This window comes from Sturnira hondurensis, unplaced genomic scaffold (genome assembly GCF_014824575.4).
Source record: "Sturnira hondurensis isolate 20B ecotype Veracruz unplaced genomic scaffold, ASM1482457v3 Scaffold0006199, whole genome shotgun sequence".
Lineage (NCBI taxonomy): Eukaryota > Metazoa > Chordata > Mammalia > Chiroptera > Phyllostomidae > Sturnira > Sturnira hondurensis.
In genome coordinates, this window is record NW_028078830.1 from 17,404 (window position 1) to 43,933 (window position 26,530).

At 45.8% G+C, this 26,530-nt stretch overlaps 2 protein-coding genes across 7 annotated transcripts in view; one reads left to right on the top strand and one right to left on the bottom strand.

Moving 5' to 3' along the window:
* Positions 1-5: 5 nt before the first annotated feature.
* LOC118988213 (vomeronasal type-1 receptor 1-like) lies at positions 6-641 on the top strand (the record flags this gene model as incomplete). Its single annotated transcript, XM_037047675.1, is given in 1 exon segment — positions 6-641. A coding segment is annotated over 1 exon segment (636 nt), but the record flags the coding sequence as incomplete, so codon positions are not given.
* Positions 642-16,259: 15,618 nt separating this feature from the next.
* Positions 16,260-26,530, bottom strand: part of LOC118988174 (zinc finger protein 883-like) — a 309,510-nt gene continuing 299,239 nt past the window's right edge. For 2 of the 6 annotated variants that reach the window (XM_037047624.1, XM_037047629.1), the window contains exons 2-4: positions 22,650-22,898; positions 20,486-20,612; positions 16,260-19,249 (exon numbers count right to left, since the gene is read on the bottom strand). In XM_037047624.1, the coding sequence (XP_036903519.1) occupies positions 17,937-19,249; positions 20,486-20,612; positions 22,650-22,682 (1,473 nt within the window). In that variant the 5' untranslated portion in view covers positions 22,683-22,898 and the 3' untranslated portion in view covers positions 16,260-17,936. Of the gene's footprint in view, positions 19,250-20,485; positions 20,613-22,649; positions 22,899-23,508; positions 23,598-26,530 lie in introns of all 6 variants that reach the window. The other 4 variants (XM_037047627.1, XM_037047626.1, XM_037047628.1 and 1 more) reach the window with 4 other exon arrangements.

The window sequence follows — 26,530 nt, forward strand, 5'->3', positions numbered from 1 at the left end:
CCTTAAGAACCCTCTGTCTCTACTTTGGCTTCCAGGCCATTAAGCTGAACCCCAGTATTTGGAGGTGGATGGAGCTCAAGATCAGATCCCTAAAGTTCATTGCCTTCCTCTGTTCCCTTTGCTGGATCCTGCAAATCTTGATAAATTCATATGTTCCCTTGGTAATAAATGGTCCCTTGAACAGGAAGAACTTCAGTGTGGAAAGTAATTATATATACTGTTCTTGGCAAACAAATGAGGGAGTTGTAGGCTCATTCACTACTGTGATTTATTATTGCCCTCACTTTATGAGTTTGGGCTTTGTGATCTGGGCCAGTAGCTCACTGGTTCTTGTCCTGCACAGACACAAGCAGCGAGTCCAGTGCATTTGCAGCAGCAGACTCTCCCCCAGACCTTCCCATGAGACCAGAGCCACATGCACCATCCTGATCCTGATGAGCACTTTTGTTATAGTTTATTCAGCCTATTTACTTTTGTCAGTTTATACAACTCTACGAACAAATCAAGGCCAGTGGATGCTGAACATCTCTGAGATTGTGGTATCATCTTTTCCAACATTCTTCCCCTTTGTGCTCATCATCAGTGACACCCGGGTCTCTCAGCTTTGCTTGTTCTGCTGGGCTAGGAAATGAGTTTCTTAATCGGGTTCTAGTTCCCTAGAACTAGAGAGACCTGTCATCAGTCTCTTCTCAGTGTCATTAAATGTTCATCCCAATGTTTGTTAATATTTGGGGACATCTGAAATGTAATGAATGAGTGATGCTGTTGCAAATAAGGGCAGTAATGTGCCTGCCTGCATCAGTGCTAACAGGGAGCTAAAAGTGAACATCTCATGTATAATGAAACAAAGAATCCTTATTCCAGTTGTCATGTTCTTCAGTAGGGAAGGCCTGGACACTTACATGTGATAATGGAGGAAAATTCCTGAATTTAAAGCCCCTGTGCAGTCTATCACTTTGGGCGTCTTAGAGAGTCCTGGAACCTGGTTTTTTGTTTGTTTGTTTGTTTGTTTGTTTTGTTTAAATATATTTTTAAGCATTGTTGAGTTCATCTTTTTATGACAGGGAAAAATTACCTGTGAAGACCCACATGAGAAAGACTTATACAACCTCATGGGAGTAAGACAAATCCTGAATGTTGGGAGTGTGGATAGATGGGAGCACAAGAGAACTGAAGGTGATGAATGTTCTGGGTAACTGCTTAGGACAGTCTGAGAAGTCTGAGCGTTTCTTTGAGAACATTGTGGACAGAGAAGGTAAACAATCTAGTGGGTGACTAAATAATTTTCATTTCAAATTATGTATAAACTGTAACTAAACTAACTTACTTGTTTTTCTAATAATACTATATCTCTTGCTTAGCTCAAATGAAAAGTGCCTCATATGAATTCACTCTCAAGAAAACACATTACCAGTTTCTCATGGGTGATTTTAAGTGTCTAAACAATTTAAATTATTTTTCTCAGCTATGTTCACCTAAATCAAAAAGTTCAGGACTCATATCCTAAAATAACAGCTGTATTTTTCTAGGTCTGATTATTTCTGTCTAGAAAATTAAGCATGGTCTTCAGTACTTTAAAAGATTTATGTGTGATTTGTTATCTATAATTTCATCTACTTATTGAAATTTAATGTATTCCATAGAAATCTGTGTAATTATCATGCCTATCAAAATATCTACAGTGTTTTTCACACCAAAGTGTAAGTCTTCATATTTTGCTAAATTCTAAAATTTTGAAATCTTCTTATACCAATTTTTAAAATAAAAATAGATGCTATAACTATATGTTATTTTTTTTGAAGGAAATTATCTGTGAGCAATCCTTGTCATTCATATTGCCTTACTTTTCACCAGATTTAATATTAGTGTAAGGCTAATTGATGTGGATATCACATTTCCAAAGTATAAACAATGATCTGAGTTAAAAATTACATTGGTCATGTGGAGTACAATCAATATTTTTAACTTTATCCAGTGACAGATGGTCAGCAGACTTTTGCAACCATTGTATAAGGTATATGAATGTCAAGTCACTCTGTGGTACACCTGCAACTAACATAATACTGTATATAAGTATACTTTACTTCAGCAATCCAGAATGTAATTTTCAAAAAAGTTAAGGTGGTGAGAAACAGATACAGATTTGTCTTTTTTGGTTACTTTTTTTAGAAAGAAACTTCCTCAGAGTGAGTATTGACATTGCAGAAGGGATTCTACCTCTTGTGATCCATTGGCCTGCAATGAAGACCTTTAGCACCTTAAGTTGGGGGTATACTTAAGGGGTATTTCAGAAGTTCTCTCAGCCCTGGTCCATGTGGCTCACTTGGTAGGCACGTCGTTCAATAAATGAGAGGTTGCTGGTTCAATTTCTCGTCTTAGCACATATGGTCCTCGGGTCAGGGTTGTCTGGGAGGCAATCAATCGATGCTCCTCTCCTGCATTGATGTTCCTTTTTTTCCCTTCCTCTCTCTCCAAGAGCAATGAAAAAAATGTCATTGGGTGAGGATGAAAAAAAATTAACTTACCTCAATTCCTGAGTGATATGGCTCAGTTGGTTGGAGGTTGTCCCACAAAGCAAAAGGTCACAGGTTCGATTCCCAGTCAGGGCACATTGTGGGTTGCAGGTTCCCTGGGTGGGTGCTTACAAGAGGCACCTGATTGGTGTTTCTTTTTCACATGGGTGTTTCTTTCCCTCTTCCTCTCCTTCCTTACTCCTCTCTCTAAAAATAAATAAATAAAAAGTCACCTCAGGAATATTATATCCTTATTTACATGGGTTTATACAGTCATGAGAAAGTTTGATGGTTGTGCAAAAATACGAGGCCCTATGATACTTTAAATATTGGTCCTTTTTCAAAGGATTCCTTCCTGAGCAGAGAGGTAGGAAATGCCCCTGGATCAGTTCAGTCTGTCCTGCTCCTCCTCTCCCATAGAAAGCAAAATTCTAAAATAGTTCCTTCCAAAGCCTGAAGGCCAGTAATCCAAACTCCCTGAGTATTTTCTACCTATGAGGCTGCTTTCCATAGACCATCATAGCTGAGTGAGGGGCCCAATCCAAGACTCAACCCTGAGGGGATAGCCCTGGCCAAGACCCCCCCTATCCAATAGAATCTGTACTGATATGTCCCCATTTGGACCTAGTAATTGGTCAGTCAGAGCAGCTTCATAATAACCAATCAGAATACACAATTTGGACAAATCACAACCATGCTACAAAATTGGACCAATACGAATTGTATGATTTGAATTCCTTATTTGTATAAAAATGTACCAAATGGGAACAAGGGAAGGAATTTTGTAAGTGAGCCTCCCCCGGTTGCAGTGGAGCACAGTTTCATTCTTCTCTGGAGACTTATCCACCTCAGTATGTAAATGATTTACCTGATTAAATTTCTCTTCTTACTGTAGCCCAGACTGGGGACTCCTGCTGGTATCATGCTGATGGCAGCAAACTTTTCTTCACAATCCGCATTTTGTACATTTTATCCCTAGTACTTAATTATTGCATCTCTTAATACCAAGTACCTTTATTCCTATGAGTGTAAGTAGCCCCAGGAAGAGCCAAAGCATTAGTATGGGATCAACATTTGTAGACAGCATTCCTCACACTTTACAGAAATGTATGTATTCTCACTATATCAAAACAATTTGTTTCATGGGGTATAAATGTTCGTGTAAAAAATACAATCAAAATACATTGGTTTTTTTTATTGAGGTTTTGTGTTTGGTCCTCATGGTCTGGACCAGTGACCCCATGGTTCTTGTCTTGCATAGGAAAATGCAATGGGCCCTAGGAATTCACAACCACAGTCTTTCCCACAGGTCTTTTAATGAAACTATGGCAAGTGCACCATCCCCATCTTCATGAGCTCTGCTTTGACTCTCTAGCTGCTATTGTGTCATTGTGGACAACCCAGATTGTGAACCCAAGTCATTGTCTGATGAACGCCTCTGTATGGGTGTCTTCAAGCTTATCCTCTTAGTGTTGCTTGTCAGAAAAATCCACATCTCAGGGCGGTGCTTTGCCAGGAAGGCAAAGGAGACAAATATTCCAAGCAGAGCCTCGGGATATAAGTTCCTCCCAGAACATCCCATCACTTGTTTAAACACCTTTGAACACTCTTTGTAGGCTTTTGTGTTATGTTGTTTCACATGCAAAGTCACTGAGATTCCATATTGACAGAGATGGTGGCATTGTGGCATTGTTTTTTTCTTGACTGGGGAGGCTTGTGTGAATTTCAGGTGTGAAAATAAAATTCATCCAAAAAGTCCATGCTGACAAACTTCAGATGGCTACTTTGCAGTGCCATGCAGATCATCCATTGCTCCCGGTCAGGATAGTTATCACCAGCATTGGTTTCAGAAACTGAGTGGTGGCCCCGTGCGGCACAGTCTTAGGTAGCCCATGGGGCAGAGTCCCCATTCAAGCACCGCCTGATTCAGCCAGCCTCCAGCAGGGCCCTCCAAGTGGGGTCTCTATGGCCAACTGCTGGTAGCATGAGGGTCGGGGACAGTGGGAGCAGCTCTGAGGCACAGAACTTTGAGGTAGAGCCTTTCAGCATCCAGACCCCACATGAGACTGTGGGCCCTGGGAGAGACCTACCAGAGAGGTCAGTGAAAGGGCCCATGTTGGGACCCAGCCCACAGCAACTTCAGACAAGTTTTGAGCCCCTGGGCAGGATATGGCCAGGACTCCATGGCCCTTGCTATAGGCCTCTGGGGCCTTAGCCATCATGTGGACCAGACCCTGGCCTGCCACCAGATGTGACTGGCCTGGAGTCTGCTCCTTCCCATCCTGACCTGGCCCAGTGAAGGTTGTGATGACTCCAACGCTATAGGTGACAGCACAGGAGAAACAGTCAGATGACATTTGCTCACATCCAGGTTCGGGGTTGCAGGTGTGGCTGAAAGATGCTACAGTGGCTGATCACATGGGTCTGAAATTCTGAGAGTGGCTAAAATACCATGTTCATCCTCCAGGGGCATTTGAGCAAAACTGGCAGTCACTCATTCCCCACCCCAAATCACTCCTGGAAGCACAAGTTTCTTCCTCCCAGTGCAAGAGATAAATGCCAGTTTCCAGGCTCCTCCCAGGGCTCCGGCATGTGTTCAGACACTTCCAGGTATCAGACACTGAGTCCCTGTGCTGTGTCAGGTGAAGGGTGATGGAAAAGGGTCCTCCTATCTGGATGGGGTGGGACCTCCAGTGTCCTCCCTGTGTTGGTTAATTTGACCTGGATGCCTGAGCTCTGGGCTATAACCACAGGACGGGACAGAGGTGGCATTTTACCACTGAACAGAATCCATTCTGAGGTTCTGAAACATTTCCTGGGAAAACCAGAAATTCACATGACTGCAATTTTTGCGATTCTTACTTGATTGCAGCTTTATTGCGATTCTTGCTTTATTTGGTCTGTAACCAAACCCGTTTGTCTCCAAGGAATGTAATAGGTGTGGAATGGGGTCCAGAACTTGGGGTGGCGGGGCATGTAGGATGTCCCCCATAAACCTGGCTAAGGGACGGGAGACTTGCAACAGGGCCATTGAGAGTTGCTTTGCATATCAGTAACAGTAGGCTAGCTTGATAGTGATGCTGAATAGACTGCCTGGGCCAAGGAGATGGGCATGACTTTTACCCATCATGAAGATGGGAGGCTGCTCCTTTGGTCACAGCACCTGTGACCAAAGAGCTTGGAAACAGTTCGGTTTGCTCCAGCCACGGGGCCATACCTGCCTGGACTAACAATGGTGGCCCACAAAGACAGAAAATACAGGAGCGCTAGCAGGTACAGGCTTTTGTGGGAGGTGTGAGAAGCGGGGTTACAGAGCAGGAGCGAGGCTGGGGTTGAAACTAAAAGGCAGGCATCTACGTGCAATGAGGCCAGGAACGTCAAAAAAGAGTGGAAGGCCCCCGAGGCAGTGCCACGTGGTTTTGGATTAGGAACTACAGATGGCAGCAACTAAACTAGACTGGACAGAACGCCTGTAGTGGATGACTGCCCCTCTCAGCCAATGAACGCTGAGGAAAGACGTTTCCCTTCCACACAACGCGTCTCCTGGGCGGGACTTCCGGCACTCTTTCTGGAGCGGGCGGTTGGGGTTCTTTCCTGACTGAGGCTCTGCCGGGCGCGTGGTCAGTGACTCTGGTGACATGGCGAACCGGGAAGGCGAGGAGCAGTTGTCCTTTGCACAGACGCAAGCGAGAGGTTCGAGGACGAAGCCCCTAGGGGTCGCCCCTGTCCCGACGAGCCCTGCAGCCCCGGTGCGGGGCGCCCCTCTGGTCCTGCAGTCCAGGCCGCGGCGTTTCGGACCTTGAGACGCCTCTGGGGGACACAGGGTGTGACAGGGTGGGAGAGGGTGTCCCGCCGAGGGCCGGCGGTGTGAACAGGCGCGGGTCCTTGTGCCGCAGGAGGATATGGGAACCCGGCTCCTTAGGTGTACAGGGCCCGAGAGTGTGAGGGAAGTGGCTTGTGGACTAGTGGGTGAGGGGGTGTACCTTTGTTTTTAGAACTGGAAGACATGGGGGTTGTGCGGAGGAGGACACGGTCTGAATTAAGCTTTAAAACTTAAGCAATAACTGCAATAACTGGTTGGTAATAATAGGAACTCATCAGTGGTTTTTAAAACGAGGGCTGGAAATTTGATATGGGTCAGGATATTTCAGTAGGTTCAAATTTATCCTACTAAGTATGTAGTAAATGTAACGGAAAACTAATATGTTTGAAGTTGAGAGGCCTTACAAAATTAAAATGATAAAAATTAACATAATAACTATGGAAAAACATGCAACACCATGTGCCTTCTGATACGATGTCTTGACAATGACATATTGTCACTCTGATGTTTCCCAGTCAGATTCCAAAGCTTTCTCTAATCATTTGAAAGCATTTGAGGGACAGGGAACATTTTAAAACTGATGAGCCTGGAATCTTCAAAAGTTGTCAAGTTGAAAGACCTTAGTTGAAAGCTAAAGAACTTTTATTATAAAATATTAGCAGAATCTGCCCTGGCTGGTGTAGCTCAGTGGATTGAGCACGGGCCTGTGAACCAGAATATGGCGGTTCCATTCCCAGTCCGGGCACATGCCTAGGCTGTGGAACAGGGGCCACATGATAGTCAACCATGTATTGATGTTTCTCTCCCTCTCATTCCTCCTTTCTCTCTGTCTAAAAAATAAGTAAATAAAATCCTTAGAAAAAAAGAAAGTGTTTGTGTTTTCAGGAATTACATGCTGAAGTATTAAGGGTAAAGAGGAGAAATTTTCCAAATTACACACTGATCATTCAGAGGTTATAGTGTATGTATGTGTGTATATAAACATACAAATGTGTGTGTGTGATGTGTTTTCGTAAAGAAAGGGAGAAAGGATAAAGTAATTGGGGCAAAAGAGAACCATTTGTTAAATGTGAGAAAAGTGTTTATAAGTGTAACTTTTTAAATCCTTGCAGCAATTCTTTAAGGTTGAAATTATATTAAAAATTTTAAAATACAAAAATTATGTCATTTGTTTGCCTAGTAGGAAACTAGATATATCTCACAATCAACTCGACTGAATTAAATTATTTAATATAATTTCAACCCTTCGTGACATTTTAATTTTTTCTTTTGTCCTCACCCAAGGACATTTTTTTCCATTGCTTTTTTAGAGAGAGAGGAAAGGTAGAGAGAAACATCCATGTGAGACAAGCATCTATTTGTTGTCTTTGTGCACACCTAGACCTGAAATCCATGCTGAGACTGCTCGGGGGCAGTGGCGGGGGGTACAGAATGGCAGTGGGGGGATGAATTGTCATGGCACCCACGCCCAGAAGGGGAAAAACCCACAACCCAGGTATGTGCCCTGAAGTGAAATCAAACCCATAACCCTTCTGTTATGAAACAGTGCTCTACCACTAAGTCACACTAGCCAGGACCTTCCTGGCATTTTTTTTGCTTTAATTTTTTTATTTTTTTAAATACATTTTATTGATTATACCATTACAGTTGTTCTATTCCCCCCCCTTCATTCCCCTCCACCCCAACACTCCCTCCCCCACCATTCTCCCCCCCTTAGTTTATAACCACCTGTCTCAAGTTCTTTAGATTCTATATTTCCCCCACTATTCTTGCCCTCCCCCCTATGTATTTTCTAGCTACTGTCTGTGATATTTTCTGTACCTTCTCCCCTCTTCTCCTCCTCCCACTCCCCTGTTGCTAACCCGCCATGTGTTCTTCATTTCTATGGTTCCACTCCTGATCTAGCTGTCCTCTTGGTTTGCTTTTGTTTCAGGTGTGGTTGTTAATAACTGTGTGGTTGCTGTCCTTTCACTGTTCATATTTTTCATCTTTTTCTTATATAAGTCCCTTTACCATTTCATATAATAAGGGTTTGGTGATGATGAACACCTTGAACTTGACCTTAACTGAGAAGCATTTTATCTGTCCTTCCATTCTAAATGAAAGCTTTGCTGGATAAATCTTGGCTGTAGGTCTTTGGATTTCATGACTTGGAATACTTCTTTCCAGCCCCTTCTTGCCTATAAGGTCTCTTTTGAGAAATCCGCTGACAGTCTGATGGGTACTCCTTTGTAGGTGACTGTCCCCTTATCCCTTGCTGCTTCTAGGATTCTCTCCTTCATTTTCATCTTGGCTAGTGTAATTATGATGTGCCTTGGTGTGTTCGTCCTTGGGTCCAACTTCTTTGGGACTCTCTGAGCTTCCTGGATTTCCTGGAAGTCTATTTCCTTTGCCAGACTGGGGAAGTTCTCCTTTATTATTTGTTCAAATAAGTTTTCCACTCGTGGCTGTTTCTTTCCCCCTTCTGGTACCCCTATAATCCGCATGTTGGACCGTTTTAAGATGTCCTGGAGGTTCCTAAGCCTCTCCTCATTGTTTTGAATTCTCATTTCTTCATTCCTTTCTGGTGGGATGTTTCGTTCTTCCTTCTGGTCCATTCCATTGATTTGAGTCCCAATTTCCTTTCCATCACTATTGGCTTCCTGGACTTCCTGGACTTCCCTTCATTTCAATTAGCTTAGCCTTCATATGTTCCTCTAATTTGTGACTATAATCAACCAGTTCTGTGAGCATCCTGATAAGTAGTGTCTTGAATTGTGCTTCTGAGAGGCTGGCAGACTGTTGGTCACTTAGAGTTATGGGCTCTGGGACTTTGAGTTCTTCTTGTGCCATCTTTTGGGCTGTTCATGCCTGTTCCGTAGCAGGATCGGAGCCCTAAAGTGTTCACCAGAGCAGGGCAACTAAGTCGCTGGGTTGTGACGCTGTATGTGGGGGCGGGGTCAACGAGGAGCAATGGCATCCCATCTACCGCCTCCCACTGCGGCCCCCACAGGTGCCGCCGCTGCCACCTGGGCAGACCTAACACGCGTGGACAAGGAACGGACGCTCTGCCTGTTCTACCCGGGGTCCCTCTCGCCCTTCCTGCTCAGGGCTGGGCAGGAGATATGCTCCGAGGTGGACCGGGACAACAGTGGGTGTCTGGGCGGCCAACTGGGCGACCTCGCCTTCCTGCGATCCTGCGATCCGTATCCGTCCTACTTTCGGTCACACTTGTGGTTGTTGGGCGCCATCTGGTGGCCACTTTTAGGTAGTTTCCTCCCTCTGTGCTCCGTAGAAATCGGTGAGAGGGTTTGGCTGTTTTGCCCGGGGCAGAGTTCCAGGAGGCCATTGCCACTCTAGTGATCAGTCCGGTTCACCCTGGTATCCACGCCTCGTCTTCTGCTGGATTGCTGGGGAGCGAGGATCTTCACAACTGGCAGCCAAAGTTTGGGCCCCCCCACATGGATCCACCAGCACCCCGCTGACATCCCTTTGTCCGTGGTCATAGTGAAAGGGTGTCCCGTGCTGGCCTGCTCTGGAAGTGGGGGCCTGACCGGGCCATATGTGGAGTCACAGGTAGGAAGTCCCTCCTCAGGCGGCCCAGGTTCATAGAAGGAAACTTCGTGGAAGACTTTTTTTTTTAAGTCCATGTTCAGAGACACAGAGGACCGGGCCATGCCTGAGAAGGTGGCCAGGGAGAGTAGGGTGTTTTCTGGCAGGAAGTGTGCCCCTGCGGGTCCCAGTCGTTGGACACATCTTTCTCACCAGCATTTGAGTACTGCTCCCCGAGACTTGAAGGGCACCCTGGCCCTGCTGGTGAGGTAAAAATATGGAGGGCACAAGCCGGTCCTCCAAGCAAGCACCTCTTCCACCACACTCACAGCCATGTGCCCCAGGAGCTCGAGGAACATTTGATGAGATAGTGTTGGGGGTGGGGGTGGGGGTGGGGGGAGTGGCTGAGTGGACTGCTGTCCCAAGAAGTTCACTTGACCTGTGGACCACCCTGTTAACAGATGCAGGAAATTTTCACCCCAAAATTGTTTTTGTCTACTACCAGATAGGCAAAGATGCACTGATGATTGTGGCTAACAGGTTGGCTTTATGCTCAGGGCTCCAGGTTTAAGCATAACCAGCCACCCGGCTCTGTCCCCACCAGGCCTGCCACCAGGGGTCAGCCACCAGGCCTGCACACTGACTGTCCTGCACCCCAGGCCTAGACTTGCCTGTGTCTCCAGGGCGGCTGGGTCCTCAGTTGGACCCTGACTGCCACAGGCTCCCCAATTCACAGATTCCGTGCTGCATGTTAGCTGTCCTTTTCTAGGGTTCTTGGCCACACTCGCCTGAAAAAAGGGGGAGCAAGACTGACCAAGCCTTTTCCGTTAATGGGCTCTCTCAGGTCTTGCTTTGAATTAATGATCCATGGGGTTCACTGTCCTGAGGTGGGCCTAACCCTCGACGTTCAATGTGAACACGGCGCTCTGCTGGCTGTGGCCAACGTTTGTGCCAGTTTTTGTCTTCCTGTGCTCTGGGAAATGGGAAAGGGATGGGATTTGGCCACAGTGACTGAGGCAGAGTTCCAGCAGGCCTCTGCTACTATCAGATTCAGCCCGGTTTGCACCTACGTGTTGATGCTCCATCTGTTTGCTGGATAGAGTACCTGCAGGCACTTGGGAGAACTCGACCGTTGTTGCAATTCCTGGCCTGGCTACGGGACCATCAGGACGGGTCAACAGCTTGGCCCACTGGAGCCAAGTGGTGCTCAGCAGGGAACGTGAGAGGGTGTGGAAACCGGCAGGGGCCTTATGTGGAGTCCCAGGTAGGGTTGCCATGGGCTATGCATGGTCTCTCGGAAGGAAGGAGTTGTTGGAGTTACCTCAGTAGAATTTTTTTTTAAGTCCTCATCCCATATATAGAGCCAGACCTGGCCCATGCAGGCAAAACTGGGAGGGAACGCTTGTCCTAACTCTTGCAACTCAGGCCCCCACCACGGTGCTGCCAGGGAGTTGAAGAGCCTGCATGGCAAAGTCCTTACCTGGGCACTCCATGGTCTCAATGACCATGTACGGTCTCAATGACCCTACCTGCAAATTCCGACATGTGTCAGTGATGCATCCTTCTCTCAGCTTGTTGGTCACCCTTGCCCCACCCAGCATTCCTGGTTGCTGCCCCTTGGGCATCCTCCTGGGGCTTTGCATACTGACTTGTGCTCTGGCAGGCCTAAGTCAGTGGATGTTTGTGACGTTCCTGGTGGGTGGGCACACTCTGTTCAATTCCTCAAGCCCGTAGCTGCTCCTCTCCGCCCCTGGACAGTGCGTGGACATCACGGTGCAGACCTGACTGATCTCTCTGTCCCATGTTGGGCCTCAGGATATAAGTGGCCATGTCTACCCAAGGAAAGGAGGCCATCCCACCAGGTCCTCTGTGGTGCCCATGGAGGCTCCAGGTCACCCTTTGTTTGCCCGAAGATGAGCAGGGGTGTTGTTCTCATCACAATGATCCTTTCGGGCTCCCACCTCAGTGGGGAGCAATAGTGTACTCTTTGAGGGTCCAAGTGTGTTATTGAAGCTAGTGATGGGTCACCCACGTCTTTGGAAACTTTGGTTTTCAAACGTTTAACTTTGTGGGGAGTTTTAAGTATATTTTATTGATTATGCTATTACAGTTGTGCCCATTTTCCCCCTTTATCCCCCCTCCACCCTGCACCCCCAATCCTCCAGCATTCCCCCACCCCCCTTAGTTCATGTTCATGGGTTGTGCATGGCAAATTCTTTGAATTTGCTGTTTCCTATACCATTGTTGGTCTCTCCCTATTTTATGCCTACCAATTATGCTTATTCCCTGTACATATCCCCCCTTCCTCCCCTCCCCCTACCCACTGAAAATCCTCCATGTGAGGTCCATTTCCCTGATTCTGTTCCTGTTCTAGATGTGTTTGCTTAGGTTTTGTTGTTGTTGTTTTTTAAGGGTCATTTGTTGATAATTGTGACTTTGTTGTCATTTTACTATTCATAGTTTTTTATCTTCTTTAATTTCTTAAATAAATCCCTTTAATATTTCATATATAATGGCTTGGTGGTGATAAACTACTTTAACTTGACCTTATCTAGGAAGCACTTTTTCTGCCCTTCCATTCTAAACGATAGCTTTGCTGAATAAAATAATCATGGCTGTAGATACTTGCCTTTCATGACTTCAAATACTTCTTTCCAGCCCCTTCTTGCCTGTAAGGTTTCTTTTGAGAAATCAGCTGATAGTCTTAAGGGCACTCCTTTGACTCTCTCCTTTTCTCTTGCTGCTTTTAAGATTCTCTTTATATTTAATCTTGGGTAACTTAATGGTGATGTGCCCTAGTGTGTTCCTCTTTGGGTTCTGAAAGCTTTTCTTATGCTCCACCAAGGAAGAAACGCCAATCAGCCACAAAGTTAGGCAGTATAGAGCTTTATTGGGGTTTGCACACCCGAGCAAGATTCTCCGGTCTGCAGAGTGGGGCCGGGGAAGTCATGCCCAAGCAGGGAATATGGCGGGGTTTTATTTTCATTGGCTCTCTTCGTGGGAGTTGGGGATTGGTCCTCTTTGAACAAACTGGCAATATATCATTGGTGGCCTTCCTCGGGCTCAGGTTGCTATGCGGATAACCATTTTGGCAAAGCCTGCCCTTTTGGCTCTCTGGTTTGACGTCAGCCGTCTTTTCTGGGTTGTAGTTCAGCCGCCATTTTGTCCTACCCTGCCCGTCCTGACAGGTCCAACTTCTTTGGGACTCTTTGGGCTTCCTGGACTTCTTGGAAGTCTATTTCCTTTGCCAGATTGGGGGAGTTTTCCTTCATAATTTGTTCAAGTAAGTTTTCAATTCCTTACTCTTGTTCTTCTCCTTCTGATACCCCTATAATTCAGATATTGGAACATTTCAAGTTGTTCCAGAGGTTCCTAAGCCTCTCTTCATTTTTAAATTCATGTTGCTTCATTTTGTTCGGTTGGATGTTTCTTTCTTCCTTTTTTTCCAAATCGTTGGTTTGAGTCCTGGTTTCCTTCCTGTCATTGTTGGTTCCCTGAATATTTTGCTTTATTTCACTTTGGGTATCCTTCATTTGTTCTATCATTTTTCACTCAAGCTCAGTCAGTTCTGTGAGCATTTTGATTACCAGGGCTTTGAACTCTCCAGCAGATAGGAGCTATCTCCTCATCGCTTAGCTCTCTTTCTGGAGAGCTTTCTCTTTTTTTGGTCTGTTCTTTCTTTCACTTGGGCCGTATTTCCTTGTCTCCACGCACCTGTTAAGTTTAAGGGGGGCAGGGCAGGGCAACCCTCTTGCTTCAGAGGCGCTGCCTGGGGGGGAGGGGCCAGAGAGGGAAAAAATGCAGCTCACCTGCTCAGCTCTAGCCCCACTTTCCAACAAACCCTCATGTGAGACTGAGAGTTTCTTCCACCCTGGCAACCCCTGCCATAGTCTGCAGTCAGCTCTGAGTTTCAGTTTCCCATTCAGTAAGCCCCTCCTGTGGTCTGCCAACTTGCCCCGGGTTCTCTCCCACTGTCCGCCTACCTGTCTCCCTCCTACCAGTCTGGTTGGTCTGGTTGACTGTTTTTTTTCCTTGGTTGTTGGAGTTCTGTGCAGTTTGATTTTCTGGCATTTCTGGTTATTGATTTTAGATTGGTTGTTATCCCCCTTTTGGTTATTCATGGAAGTGAAGGGTCTCTAATTACGCCTCCATCTTGGCGGAAACCTAACTTTGGTTTTCTTAATGAAAACACTAATCACAACCATGTCTTGGGCTGGGTAGAGGATACCACTCCCAACCCCACTCCAGACCTTCAGTTGTCTGGAGCCTTTGTGTTCCACGGGCTTGGAGGAGGGGCAAGCCCTGGTGAAGAGTCTAAGCCTGGCCTTGAGGCCAGATACACTCCTCAGGACATAACTGCCAAGTGTGAGCAATCCAAATTGCGCATGCGCAGAGCCCTCTGGGCCGGCAGGTCTGACCGTCAGTGATTCTGAGCTGGCCCACGGAGCCGGGCGCAGTTCCCCATAACCTGCCAAGAGGAGACCCTGTCCCCACCCCAGGCAGCTCCTCTCCCATTCCACCCTGAGCCACAGGTGCAGGCAGGTGGGACCGCTTCACCTGCAATTGTCCACGCAACATGACTGAAATGGACACTGGGGTGAGTGGATGAACCACCTACAATGGGTGCTGGAGGAGCAAGAGCTGCGGAAGCCCCAAGCGTTATGCTGTGCCAGGGGTGGGGGGTCCCCCAGCTTCTCCGTGGATCTAGTTGCATCTGAGGCCTTTCCCAGACCCCTCCCTGTGGCCTGCCCTGTGTGCCCCTCCCTGCCAACCCCTCTCTGGGCGCTTCCAGCTGTCACAGCTCCTAATGTTCTACTTTCCAAAAATTTCTACTTCGATGGCTACAATCTGGTGTGAAGTGTCTCAGACCTGACACATCCCACACAACTAGTGAGCAGCACAAGATGTGTTGTGTGTACAGTAAGGGGGTGGCAGCACGGTGGTGGACTAAGTCCAGTGAGATGACATTCCTGGGGCCACCTGTGCTAAAGGCATCTTGGCTGTGTCCCAGTGAACGAGGCTCTCTGGTGCCTCCTCTGGTACTATCCAGCCCCTAGCATGGTTTTGTGTCCAGTTTGAGGCACGTGGCACCTGGGCTTTGGGTGGGCCCTCCTCAGAGAGCGTAATGGCCTCATCACCTGCCTTGAATCAACCTCACCAGGGCAAGTTTCCTCTTTCCGTGCTGCAAGGGCACCAAGGCTGAATGTGCCCCTCACTAGCTGCCAGGATGCTATCGAAGAGCATGCCCTCCGTCTCCCCGTGCTCCTGCCAAGCCCATCCTGCCCAGCAGCACCTGCTTGTCTCTGTGGAAAGCAAAAAAAATACCTACTAAGGGCTCTAGGTGACTAAGTCAGTTAAAAGCCAAGCCTCAGCAGGCTTTTCCACAGGGGCCTCTAGTGCAAAATGTGCTTCAGAGATAAGCCTTCTGCCATCTGAGGCAGCCATTATGCAGTTGCTGTCTTTGTATTCTGATCAATAGGTCTGAGGCTTTCCACACCCCTAACCCTTTCCTATGAAGACTATTTCCCCAGCTGAAGCCCAAACACCAAAACTAGAATAGGCCAGAACAGGCAGAGCAGAACCCAGGGCAGAGCTGTCTAGCTGAGGGGCTGCCTTGACCCTGGGCTTAACTCATAGCTCTGCTGTCTCTACTGCACTAAATTTCATTCACCGTATCAAACTGGGGAGCCCTGATGGAATTCAACTGGTGCTGATGACCACTGGTTGACATCTCAAAAATGAAGCTGCGTGTAAATACCTGCCCCAGGAGCAGAGACTGAAAGTGACCCATTTCAGTTATGGGTCTCTTGGACTTGGACGATACACATCTGGTGCGAATACATGTGAATGGATGCTGAAACGCTCCGTCCACCACCTGGGGAAGAAAATGCTTTTCTCTCTCAACTATGTCAGCCTCCCCCCACTGGGGGCTTTGGAGACTGAGAACCTGATTTGTAATCCCTCCCAACAGCAACCTGCTGGAATATCTGTTCTATCAACTTTCACTGGTAGTCACGATGCTGACCATGGTGCCATGGGTTGCAACTGGGAAAGCAGCTTACCCACTGGATCAAAGGTAGTGGTGAAGATAATGCAGAACTGTTTTGGCCCTCCTGTCACTGAAACAAGCCCACTTTTTAAGTCCCTTAAGGACCAGGTAGCAAGCCTGGTTGCTGTCACCAACTGCAGAAATGCCAGTTCTGTGTCATTTGCCATGAAGTGAATCTTCAATTTTGGTGAAATTTCTATACTTTTGGGGGAGTGCTGTTTTGCCATCTACAAAATCACAGTAACTGTTGGGAAGTATTATTAACTGGGCCACTTTACGATTCCAACAATCTGCTCTAACCAGCTTCTATTGGCTTATAATATGTAATGCTGATACGAAAAAGTCACTCTTATCAGCAAAGTTTATTCATAAAAAGCAGAGTTTTGTAATTTGAGGAAAGGAATGTTGTGGGGGGAGAAAGCTGGGAGGGGTGTTTTGGAGAATAGGGAGAATTCAGGGGGAGAACTATTTCTCACTGCGTGAGTGGCTGGAATAGCTGATTTCTTGGAGGACATGCATTTACAATAATAACCTTGAAGATGGAAATAAGTCAAACATCCTCCATTAACAGGTTTAAATGTAAACAATTTGTATACATTCATACAGTATTCAACAAGGAATAAAGTACTTCACATAAGTGTGACATGTATGAACCTCAAAAGTAATGAGCATGAAATCAGAATTTAAAACCTTTGAGAGCACTTTGACTTGAATCATAAAATTTTATAAAATACATAATCTGTGAAAGTAACATCAACCCCTGGTTGCCATGAGGGCACAGGGAGAATTTAAAAGGGCACAAGGTGAGAATGAGAGTTCATAGTTGTTCATCATGATTTTGATCATTTTATGGATGTATGCCAAAAGTACAGGAAGAGGTACAGTTCCTTAGCATGTCAGTCATTCATATGGAAGTCTGGATCCCCCTACTTTTTCATAAACAGGCTTAGAAATGTTGACTCATGATTTGGGGGGAAGGACAGCCCTGTCTCAGCAGCAGGAAATACTCAAATGATCTTCTTTGCCAGTATTTCCTAACAATTGCTTGGCTGGGTCACAAAAGCTACATCCCTGGTCACCCTCCTACTTTCATCTTTCCTCTGCAGCAGTATGTTCAGATGGAACAGTGAAGACACTACTGTAACAACCAAGGCTGTATTTGCTGACAATGGCCTCAGCTACAGGTCACTGAAATGTGTGGAGGGCACATGCTCTCTAGTTGCCCTTCTCACCCAGTGTTCCGATACAAATTAGTTTCAGTCCAGCACCTGCAGTCTTACTGATAGCAGACAACTCTAGACGTGAAAGGCACATGATTCCTTTGTACTACCTGGTAAACAGGCCCCCCCCGCCCACAGCGCTTGGCATATGATGCGACATCTTGGCAAAAGGGAACCAACTTATACTTGCCAAAAGCACTGGAGGTTGTCATGAGTTTTACCCTCCTTCTCTGGGCTAACATCCACAAAGGACCTGGGCTAACAAGGACCACAAAGTGCTATAAGTCACTCTTAAGAGGCCTTTAGCCGCAATGCAAGTTAGACCAGAACCAGAAGGCAGCAAGCCTTCTTTTCAAGCTACCATTATCCAGCCTGATCTCAGCTCACAAAATTGGATCCGGATTATGCCCTAGTCAGAAAAGGAGGTAATGAATTCCCTCCTCCCTCTGAGGTGGTCTGTATAAGTAAGGTGGCTTATGGCAGAGGAATGAATTCAGGCAAGAGAACCAGCAAGGTAGAATACACAAGGCTCCAAAATTCTTTCTATGCATGATGAACTCAGGGTCAGAATCTTCCTACTGTAGACACTGAGATGCATAAATTTCAACTTCAAGCAGAGGGCTTCCTAATAAAAAAAAGTAGCATGTTCCCTGAGGCAGATCTCAGGATTCTCTTCTGTGTGGACTTTCTGAGGCCAAAGGACATTAAATATTAAACTATCTCTAGGTTACGCTGTCATGTTGAATTGACAGGAAAGCAATGGTTGAAGTGTCTGCCGAAGCCAGTGCACATTCATGAGGTTACCTGGTGTGAAGCTTTCTATGTTGAATGATGTGTGAGCTCTGGCTAAAGGATTTCCCGCATTCCCCACACTCATAAGGCCTTTCTCCTGTATGAACTCTCTGGTGCTGAATGAGGTTGGACTTTTGGCTGAAGGATTTCTCACACTCACCACACTTATAAGGCCTGGCTCCAGTGTGAATTCTCCGGTGTTGATTGAGGGTGGAGCTGTGGCTAAAAGACCTCCCACAATCCCCACACTCATAAGGCCTTTCGCCAGTGTGAATCCGCAGGTGCTGAACAAGTTTGCACTTGTAGCTGAAAGATTTTCCACATTCACTACATTTATAAGGCCTCGCCCCATTGTGAATCTTCTGGTGTTGGACAAGGTTGGAGCTCTGACTGAAGGAGTTCCCACACTCACCACACTTATAAGGCCTGGCTCCTGTGTGCACTCTCTGGTGTTTAATCAGAGTGGAGCTATAGCTAAAAGATTTCCTACACTCCCCACACTCATAAGGCTTCACCCTATTGTGAATTTGCAGGTGCTGAACAAGTCTGAGTTTGTAAGTGAAGGCTTTCCCACACTCACTGCACTTGTAAGGCCTGGCTCCAGTGTGAATTCTGTGGTGCTGAATGAGGTGGTAGCTTTGGCTGAAGGATCTCCCGCACTCATTACACTGATAAGGCCTCGCTCCCGTGTCAGGTCTCTGGCAATCACTAATAGGGGAGCTTTGGTTAAAGGGTTTCTCATAATCACAGTCATGACTCTGAGGGTGAAGCTGCTGCTGCTGAAAGAGTTTGTATTCATAGCTGAGTGGTTTGCCGTAGTCAGTGCACGCGTAATGACTTCTCCCACTATGAACAGCTTCCTCGTCCCTACATGTGAAACTGCTTGATGACTTTGCCCCTTTCAGAGTGGCCTGATGCTGAAGAAGACTCAACATGGCCAAGAAGTCTTTCCCGACTGCCCCACAAGTGAAGGTGAGGGGCTTTCCTGACATCTGGAATTTGCAGCTTGTCACAACTGAAGCTGTGTCCATGTCCCGCTCATGTGGCTTCTCTTCATTGTGCTTCTGGTGGAGGTTTGGACTGAACCAGCGTTGTTTGCCGCAGGCCTCACAGGTGTGTGATTTCTGGCCAGGATGTGACCCTGGGTACTCTGTCAGGTACAAAATGTCTCTCCCCACCAGGATACACTTCTCACAGGGGTGATTCTCCTGAATGGCTGGGTCTGGATTTGGAGTCTGATTTGGAGTCTGGCTTGGTGATGTTTGTGCTACAGAAACACTCTGCACAGAAAGCGCCTCCTCCTCCATTCCATACCAGGAACCTGAAAGCAAAAGGCTGGTGAGTACGTGCTGACTCTGAGGGGGAACAGCCCTATCACAGATGCGTAAGAGGGACACCAAAGAATTGAATTCAGTGGATTGTTTTCAGGTTGGTGAGAGGGGCTGTTCTGTACCAAGTATGGGAACTCTAAGAGCCCCCAAAAGTATGGAGCATGGTCCCCACTTACTCTTTCCTATGGCCTTCAGCCGAGTCTTGGTTGTGTGCAAATTTATGTCCAGGCCGAGGAAAACCTGGTTGGAACTAGCTAGAATTGGTGTTCAGAGATTGTTTGAAAGATATGTGCAATCCTTGCAATATTATGTGTGAGGTAACACTGAGGTAACCAAGGACCAGAAACAGGGTAGAAATGAGAACTGGGAGAAGTGTCAAGAATGGGGAAGAGCAGGCAGACATGAAGGGGGCATTGACACTGGCGGGCACAAGACAAGCTCCTGATGTGAACATGCCCTACCATAGCTGCCATTCACCGTCATGTCTATCCTATGAGGCACCCAGGACTCTTTACCTGGGGTTTAGGAAAAATTGGGTGGGACCTGCATGATAGGAAACCTAAGGTGACACGTGAGGAACTAGCACTGGCCCAGAACAATTCTGCACATAAAAGATAACAGGAAGCAACTAAATGTTAAAAGGAACCTCAGAGGAGTCTCGTGAAAACAACCCTTGGGACATACCAGTGGCAGTGCACACAGGTATAAGTGGAGAGAAACATCATGTAAAAAGTAGGGAGGATATCTGGGCTGAGCTGCCAGGCCTGGCCAGTTACCCAGCCGGGGGGAGGGCAGGCAAGGCCAACTGGGGCAGCACATTTTGGGCCCTAGGTTCTCAATCAGTCTACCTGGCCAGGGAACTGGAAGATAAGGTCCAAGTGTGAGAAGAGCAGCATCCTGGGAGGAAAAGCAAGGATGGCGCCTCCAGGTGAGTGCTAGAAATAGCAGGGGGAACACTTTGTAAAGTACTGGTATGACTGTCCGAAACCAATACAGTGACATTGAACATCAAATGCAATTTAAAGAGATCGAGGCTAAGTCAGGGCACATGCCTGAGTTGCAGGCCATATCCCCAGTATGGGGTGTGCTAGAGGCAACCACACAATGATGTTTCACTCATCTTTCTCCCTCTCTTCCCCATCTCTCTAAAAATAAATAAATAAAATCTTAAAAAAAAAGAGAGATGGAGGCTAGTCCACGCACTGGAGTGGGGGTGTGAGTCTTACCCAGTGAGGTAACAAGGGCAAAGTTCTCCAGCATCACGTCGTGGTACAGGCATCGCTGAGTCTCGTCCAGGAGCCCCCACTCCTCCCAGGAGAAGTACACGACCACATCCTCAAAGGTCACACGGCCCTGCCATGAGGTGAAGACATGAAACTACAAACAACCCATCTGCCGAAGCCTTAGAGTAAAGCTACCCAACTCAGAGATACCAGGCCCTCCTTTTCATGAGGTGGCCCAAATGCAGACACCAGCTATCCCCCAGCCTCTCCGTGAAATATCCTCCCAGGTACACCCAAATATACCCTTAACTTCCACCTAAGTCCTTAATATCAAGCGCCTGAAGCCACTGGCTCAAACACACTTTCCATGTGCACCTCCTGGGCATGTTACCCATCACGTGGCATCAACAGCACTTGGCACAAACAGGACCCAGTGCTACCACAGACCTGGTGGACCCTCAAGTGCACAGTGAAGGCACCGTGTCAGCTTGGGATCCTTGCTTCAGTCTCAACCACCTCACAAATACCCTGGTCCTCTACTCATGCTGTATTGAGATCCCCTCACCATTCAGCTCTTTTCTTTACTCTCTCCCTCATTCAGTCCTCAGCTATGTTGCTTTGCTAGGGACTACTGTAACAAAGTACCCAGTCACGCTGTATTAGAGCCCATCTATAGCTTCATTTTAACGTAATTACCACCTTAAGGACCCTATGACCAACGATAGTCATGATGTGAGGTAGTGGGAATGAAGTACTTTAACATACACATTTTAGGGGGACACAATTCAGCCCCTAGGTTCACAGATGAGGTCATCTGACAGCCTGACTAAAGCACCGCAGGCTCCACAAAAAAAACCCGCATAAAATCCTGGTGAGTGAAGAATAGTGAACAAGCCTTTTAGGTCAGTCATCTGCCTCAACAACTCCTAGGCTTCTATAGCCACCTCCTGTCCATTCTTCCCTTGGAGGCTTTATTCACCTGCTAGATAACCCTCCTCTCCCCACTGACCTGTATTTGACAGGCCATTCCTCCCAACCAGTGCCCCAAAAGAGACCCAGACTTAGTGCTAAACCTTCTTCCCAGCCTGTCAATAACATGCCACCTGAATTCCCCTTCCTATGTGTGACACACAGCTCTCCATCCAGTCCACACAGCTACCACCACCTATTTGGTGCCTAATACTGAACCTCATCTCAAATTCGTAGAACTTTATATCCAGCTGCCTCCATTCAATATTTTCTGAACTGTGTCATACTCTTGACCAAAATCACTCCCAGTACTGACTGCTCTAGCCCAGTTAAGGGAGATCCCATAGCCCTAGCTGCTCAGGCAAGGATTGTAGGGCAGGGTCACTCCTCCCCCCTCCCATTCTGTTTCTTACTTTCCAAAAATTTCTACTTCGATGGCTACAATTTATATTAACCTCACCTGGACCTTCTGGTAGCTTCCTCCCCAACCGTCCCAATCTGTTTTCTGCAACTAATGGAACATGTAACGGCACCGGTGAGACCACCATTCTACTTGTGCCTCTTTTCTCAGTGTTTTGCACATACTGGTACCTGTGCCCTATATAACCAGCCTGGGTTTGATGCTTCTCCACGATCTCAGACCCAGGGACTCAGACAATGGCAGATGGAGAAGACCAGGACACCCCATCCCCTCACTTGTGCTGACAGTCATAAAATCCAGGAGAGGGAGGGTAGGAAACAGGCAATCACAGTGGAGCTCCCTGGGATCTGGTCCCCTTTGTGCTTCTGCCCATTCCTGGACCCAAGAGACCTCAGCCTGATTGTCCTCAGTGCCGCCTCTCACTCAACCTCCCTGTGCCACCTGTCATCAACCTCCTCTTGTTATTCCTGTAAACAGCCTTCTGACAAGCTTTCATCATGTTTCTCCTTTGGTGAAATTCCTCTGGCTCCCAGGATCCTCAGTCAGCTATTTCCAAGAGTCACTCCACCTCACACAATCTGCTCCCTGCAGGCAGAAAGTGGACCCCAAGTTCCTGAATCTTCCTGACTCAGTCACAACTTGCCATCTTTGCATGGTTGGCCCCTATGGTGTGTCACCCATGACACCTCACGGTCCTGGATGCTAAGATCTAAGCTGCAGGATATAACAGGTGCACACACCTGGGGTTGTAGGGTTTGGTAGAGAATGTACACTCACCTCAACCGGGCCCCTCAGTGCAGTCACTGCCATTGTACTCTGTACAATAAGGACAATGGCTCCTGCCCGACCTTCTCTGCCTGGTCGTCACATCTGAACTCTCTGAACAAGAAGTGACCACAAAGAAGATGATGGCAGTCATGGACCTTCATTGGTTCCACAGTCACGTCACTCCACACAGGCTTCTCTGGGCAGTGATGTTCTTGCAGCTCCACAAGCCTCCAAGCTGAGTGGCCACAGCAGAACCTACTGGAACAGAGGGGAAACAGCACTGCCAGGGGGGTCCTGGCTGCAAGGACAGGGGAGGACTACTCTGTTTTAAAGGGGCCGTGCCCCAGATACCTGGGGAGTTGCCAAATACTGATCACTTATGTGCATGTTTAGAGACGTTACTCTAGCCTCCAGGAAGTAGCCAAAAGCTACCAGTATTAACCCCCAACCCCCCGCAAGATTATAAAGCTCCAAATCACATTCCCAAAATATTTTTTAAAAATCTTCACCTGAGGATATATTTACTGATTTTAGAGAAACACTGATGTGAGAAAAAAACATTATTCGGTTGCCTCCAGTACACACCCCAACCAGAAATCAAACTCACAACTTTTTATGGTGCCTAGGACGATGTTCCAACTAACTTAGCCACCTGGCCAGGGCCCTTCCCCAAACTTTTATATCAGCCCATTTTATAGTTACATTATAGTCATACTGACACCAGCTTTGCTCACTAGCTTCTATGGCTTCTGAAGCTGAGCCTACTAATAATTGATTATTAGAGAACCTTGAGGATAGGGGAGAGAGTTTCTTCCTCCCTGACAGGATACAATAAACATGAATGAGTAAAGGAGCCAAATGTGCTCACCAGGGTCAGGATGCTGTCTCTAGCTCTGGCTTCCTAGAAAGGTCCACAATGTAGTCTAGTGATGAGTGTACAGCACTCACTGCTTATATCTGTAAGGCACAAGAACAACAGAGCCATTAGGCAAGACCATGATGCTGAAACACACTGTATGAAAATAAGATTTTGGACAATATCTCCTAAATCTCTCGATTCTATCTAGAGTATCCCAGGGAAACATGCATGTCACTCTCATAAAAATGTAGGTAGATACACCAAGAGTTTCAGGATCCAACAGAAGAAATAGCAGGAGCTGAGATACTGGGACAATGCTTAATGACCTAGAACCTACTCAAGAGGCAAGTCATGCTGGGCAAAGCCCCATGCCCATCCTGTGTAAAACAGAAGATGAATGAATATAGCATCCAGCAAACCTGCCATGCTAGACGATCCCTTCAGAAAAAGAGCCAATTGATTAGCAAGTTGTTACCAGGAGCCTTATATCTTTGGATTTCAACACGTGCCCACTTTTTGTTAAATAATTTCCAAGGATCTCAACCCCAGTCTGAGTGAGGAAGATAATGCCCAAATTTAAGTGTGTTTAAAGGCTGACTGTATTTGAGTCAGAGGAATGTAGTGACAGAATAGCGACTCCACTATCACCACATAAGAAAATTATCTCAACTCACATAACAATTCTTTCATAATTTCAAAGCTGTTCTCTGTAGATCAGAATAAATCCTACAGGATTATAGTGATGGACATGCTCAATAAATTTTGCCTAAGGCTGAACCTACAAACCACAATCTTACATTTTAAAAAAAGTATCAGAACCCTAACTAATGTCGCTCAGTTAGTTGTGCATCTTCCTGCAAAGCAAAAGATTGCCAGTTCAATTCCTGAGTTTCGGACCAGTCCCTGGTTGGGGGCATGGGCCAGGCAACCTTCATCGATGCTTCTCTCACGCATCAATGTTTCTCTCCTTCTTATTCTTCCTCCCTTCCCCTTTCTCTAAAATAAATTATTTTTAAAAAATACAATTTAAAACATGGGCAGAGAACCTGAATCAACATCTCTCCAAAGAGAACATACAGATGACCAACAGACATATGAAAAGACATTCACTGTCACTAATCAGAGAAATGCAGTTTTAAAACCCCAATGAGATATTACTTCACACTTATAAGAAAGGCTATTATCAATAAATCAACAAACAAGTGTTCGTGAGGATGTCGGAAAAAAGAAACCCTTGTGCCATATTGGCAGGCAGGCTGCAACTGGTACAGCTACTATGGAAAACATTATGGGTATTTCCTGAAAAACAACGAAAAAGAAACCCGCCTTATGACCCACCAATTCTACTTCTGAGGATATACCTGAAGAAACCCAAAACATTAATTCAAAAAGACCTATGCATCCCTATGTTCACTGCATCATTACAACAGTCAAGATATGGAAGCAATTTAAGTAGCCACAGACAGACAGACACTGGATAAAGAACTTGTCATACATATATAAAATGGAATATTACTTAGCCATAAAAAAGAATGAAACCAGACACATAAAAACAATTACCATATGATTTCACTTATATATGGTCTCTAAAAAACTAAATAAATGAACAAATAAAACAAAAAAGCTAATAGATACACAGCAAATTTTGATATTGCCAGATGGAAGGGCATTGTGGAGGGGGGCACCTAGGCAAAAAGAAGATGGGATAAAGAAGTGCAAATTGGCAATTACAAAATCCTGATGGGGATGTAAAATACAGCAAGTATAGGGATGTCCAATCACTACACTGTAACCCTGAAACTAATATAACATTGAATGTAAACTGTAATTGACATTTTAAAAAATTTCTGAAAAAAATTATGAAAAATTTTAACTCCTTGTGGGTGTTTACATGAGGGGGTAGAGTAGAAAAAGGGACAAATTAAGAGCATTTCTTGGTACTTCCAAAGCTGATCAAATTGTGAATCATAAAAGATTTGGTCCCCTGGCTGGTGTGGCTCAGTGGATTAAGTGGTGGCCTAGGAACTAAAGGGTCAATGATTAGATTCACAGTCGGGGCACATGCCTGGGTTGTGAGCCAGGTCCCCAGTGGGGGGAACATGAGAGGCAACCACACATTGATGTTTCTCTCCCTCTCTTTCTCCTTCTCTACCCCTCTCTCTAAAAATTAACAAAATCTTTAAAAGAAGAAAAAATACAAAAGGTTTGGTTATTTTGACTCATGATAATGTATTTGCTTAATGCATCAGATATGGAATGTAGATATGCATCAGAGCTACGGAATGTTTTCAAAACCATTCACAAGCTTGTTTTAATAGCCTGAGGTTAATTGGACATGTGTGTTTACCAGTTTTGTGTGCTTTCATAACTACTGTTTCATTTGATCTTACTAACAGTCAGCTGAATGATAAATACCTGTTTGTTTTTACCCTTCTTTATCAGGAATAAGTAGGTTTTAAATATAGCGAAACATGTTCATAGTGCTAGAGTGTAGATGACCAACAGATTTTGTTCCCATTGTGTTTTCTAGTATACTTAGAATTGCCTGACAGAACTTACCCAGGTTTAATTTGAACTTCAGGTGAGTAATAACAATTTTATAATGTATATTACATGGGACATATACTTTTAAAAATTCACAGTTTATTTGAAATTCACATTTAACTAAGTATCCTGTATTTTTATTTCCTAAAGCTGAAAATCCTAAGTATACCAGTAATGTCCTATTTTTAACTGGGTATATTAATTTTATTATGTGAAACAGTTATACCAGTTTCTTATTGCTGCTGTAACAAATTATCATGAATTGAATAACTTAAAAAACACAAACCCAACCTGGTTTCTCCTTTTCTTTAGGATTCCATTTTGGTAGTTCCAATTTCTCCCTAATTGCTTTCATTCCAAACACTCTCTTCAGATAGATTATCTTGGTGGAAGTAAAATGTTTTTTATTTATAATAATACCTGAACATATTTAAAGAGTATAAGGTGGTAAATTTTAGCAGATACCTGTGAAACTATTACCAGTCAA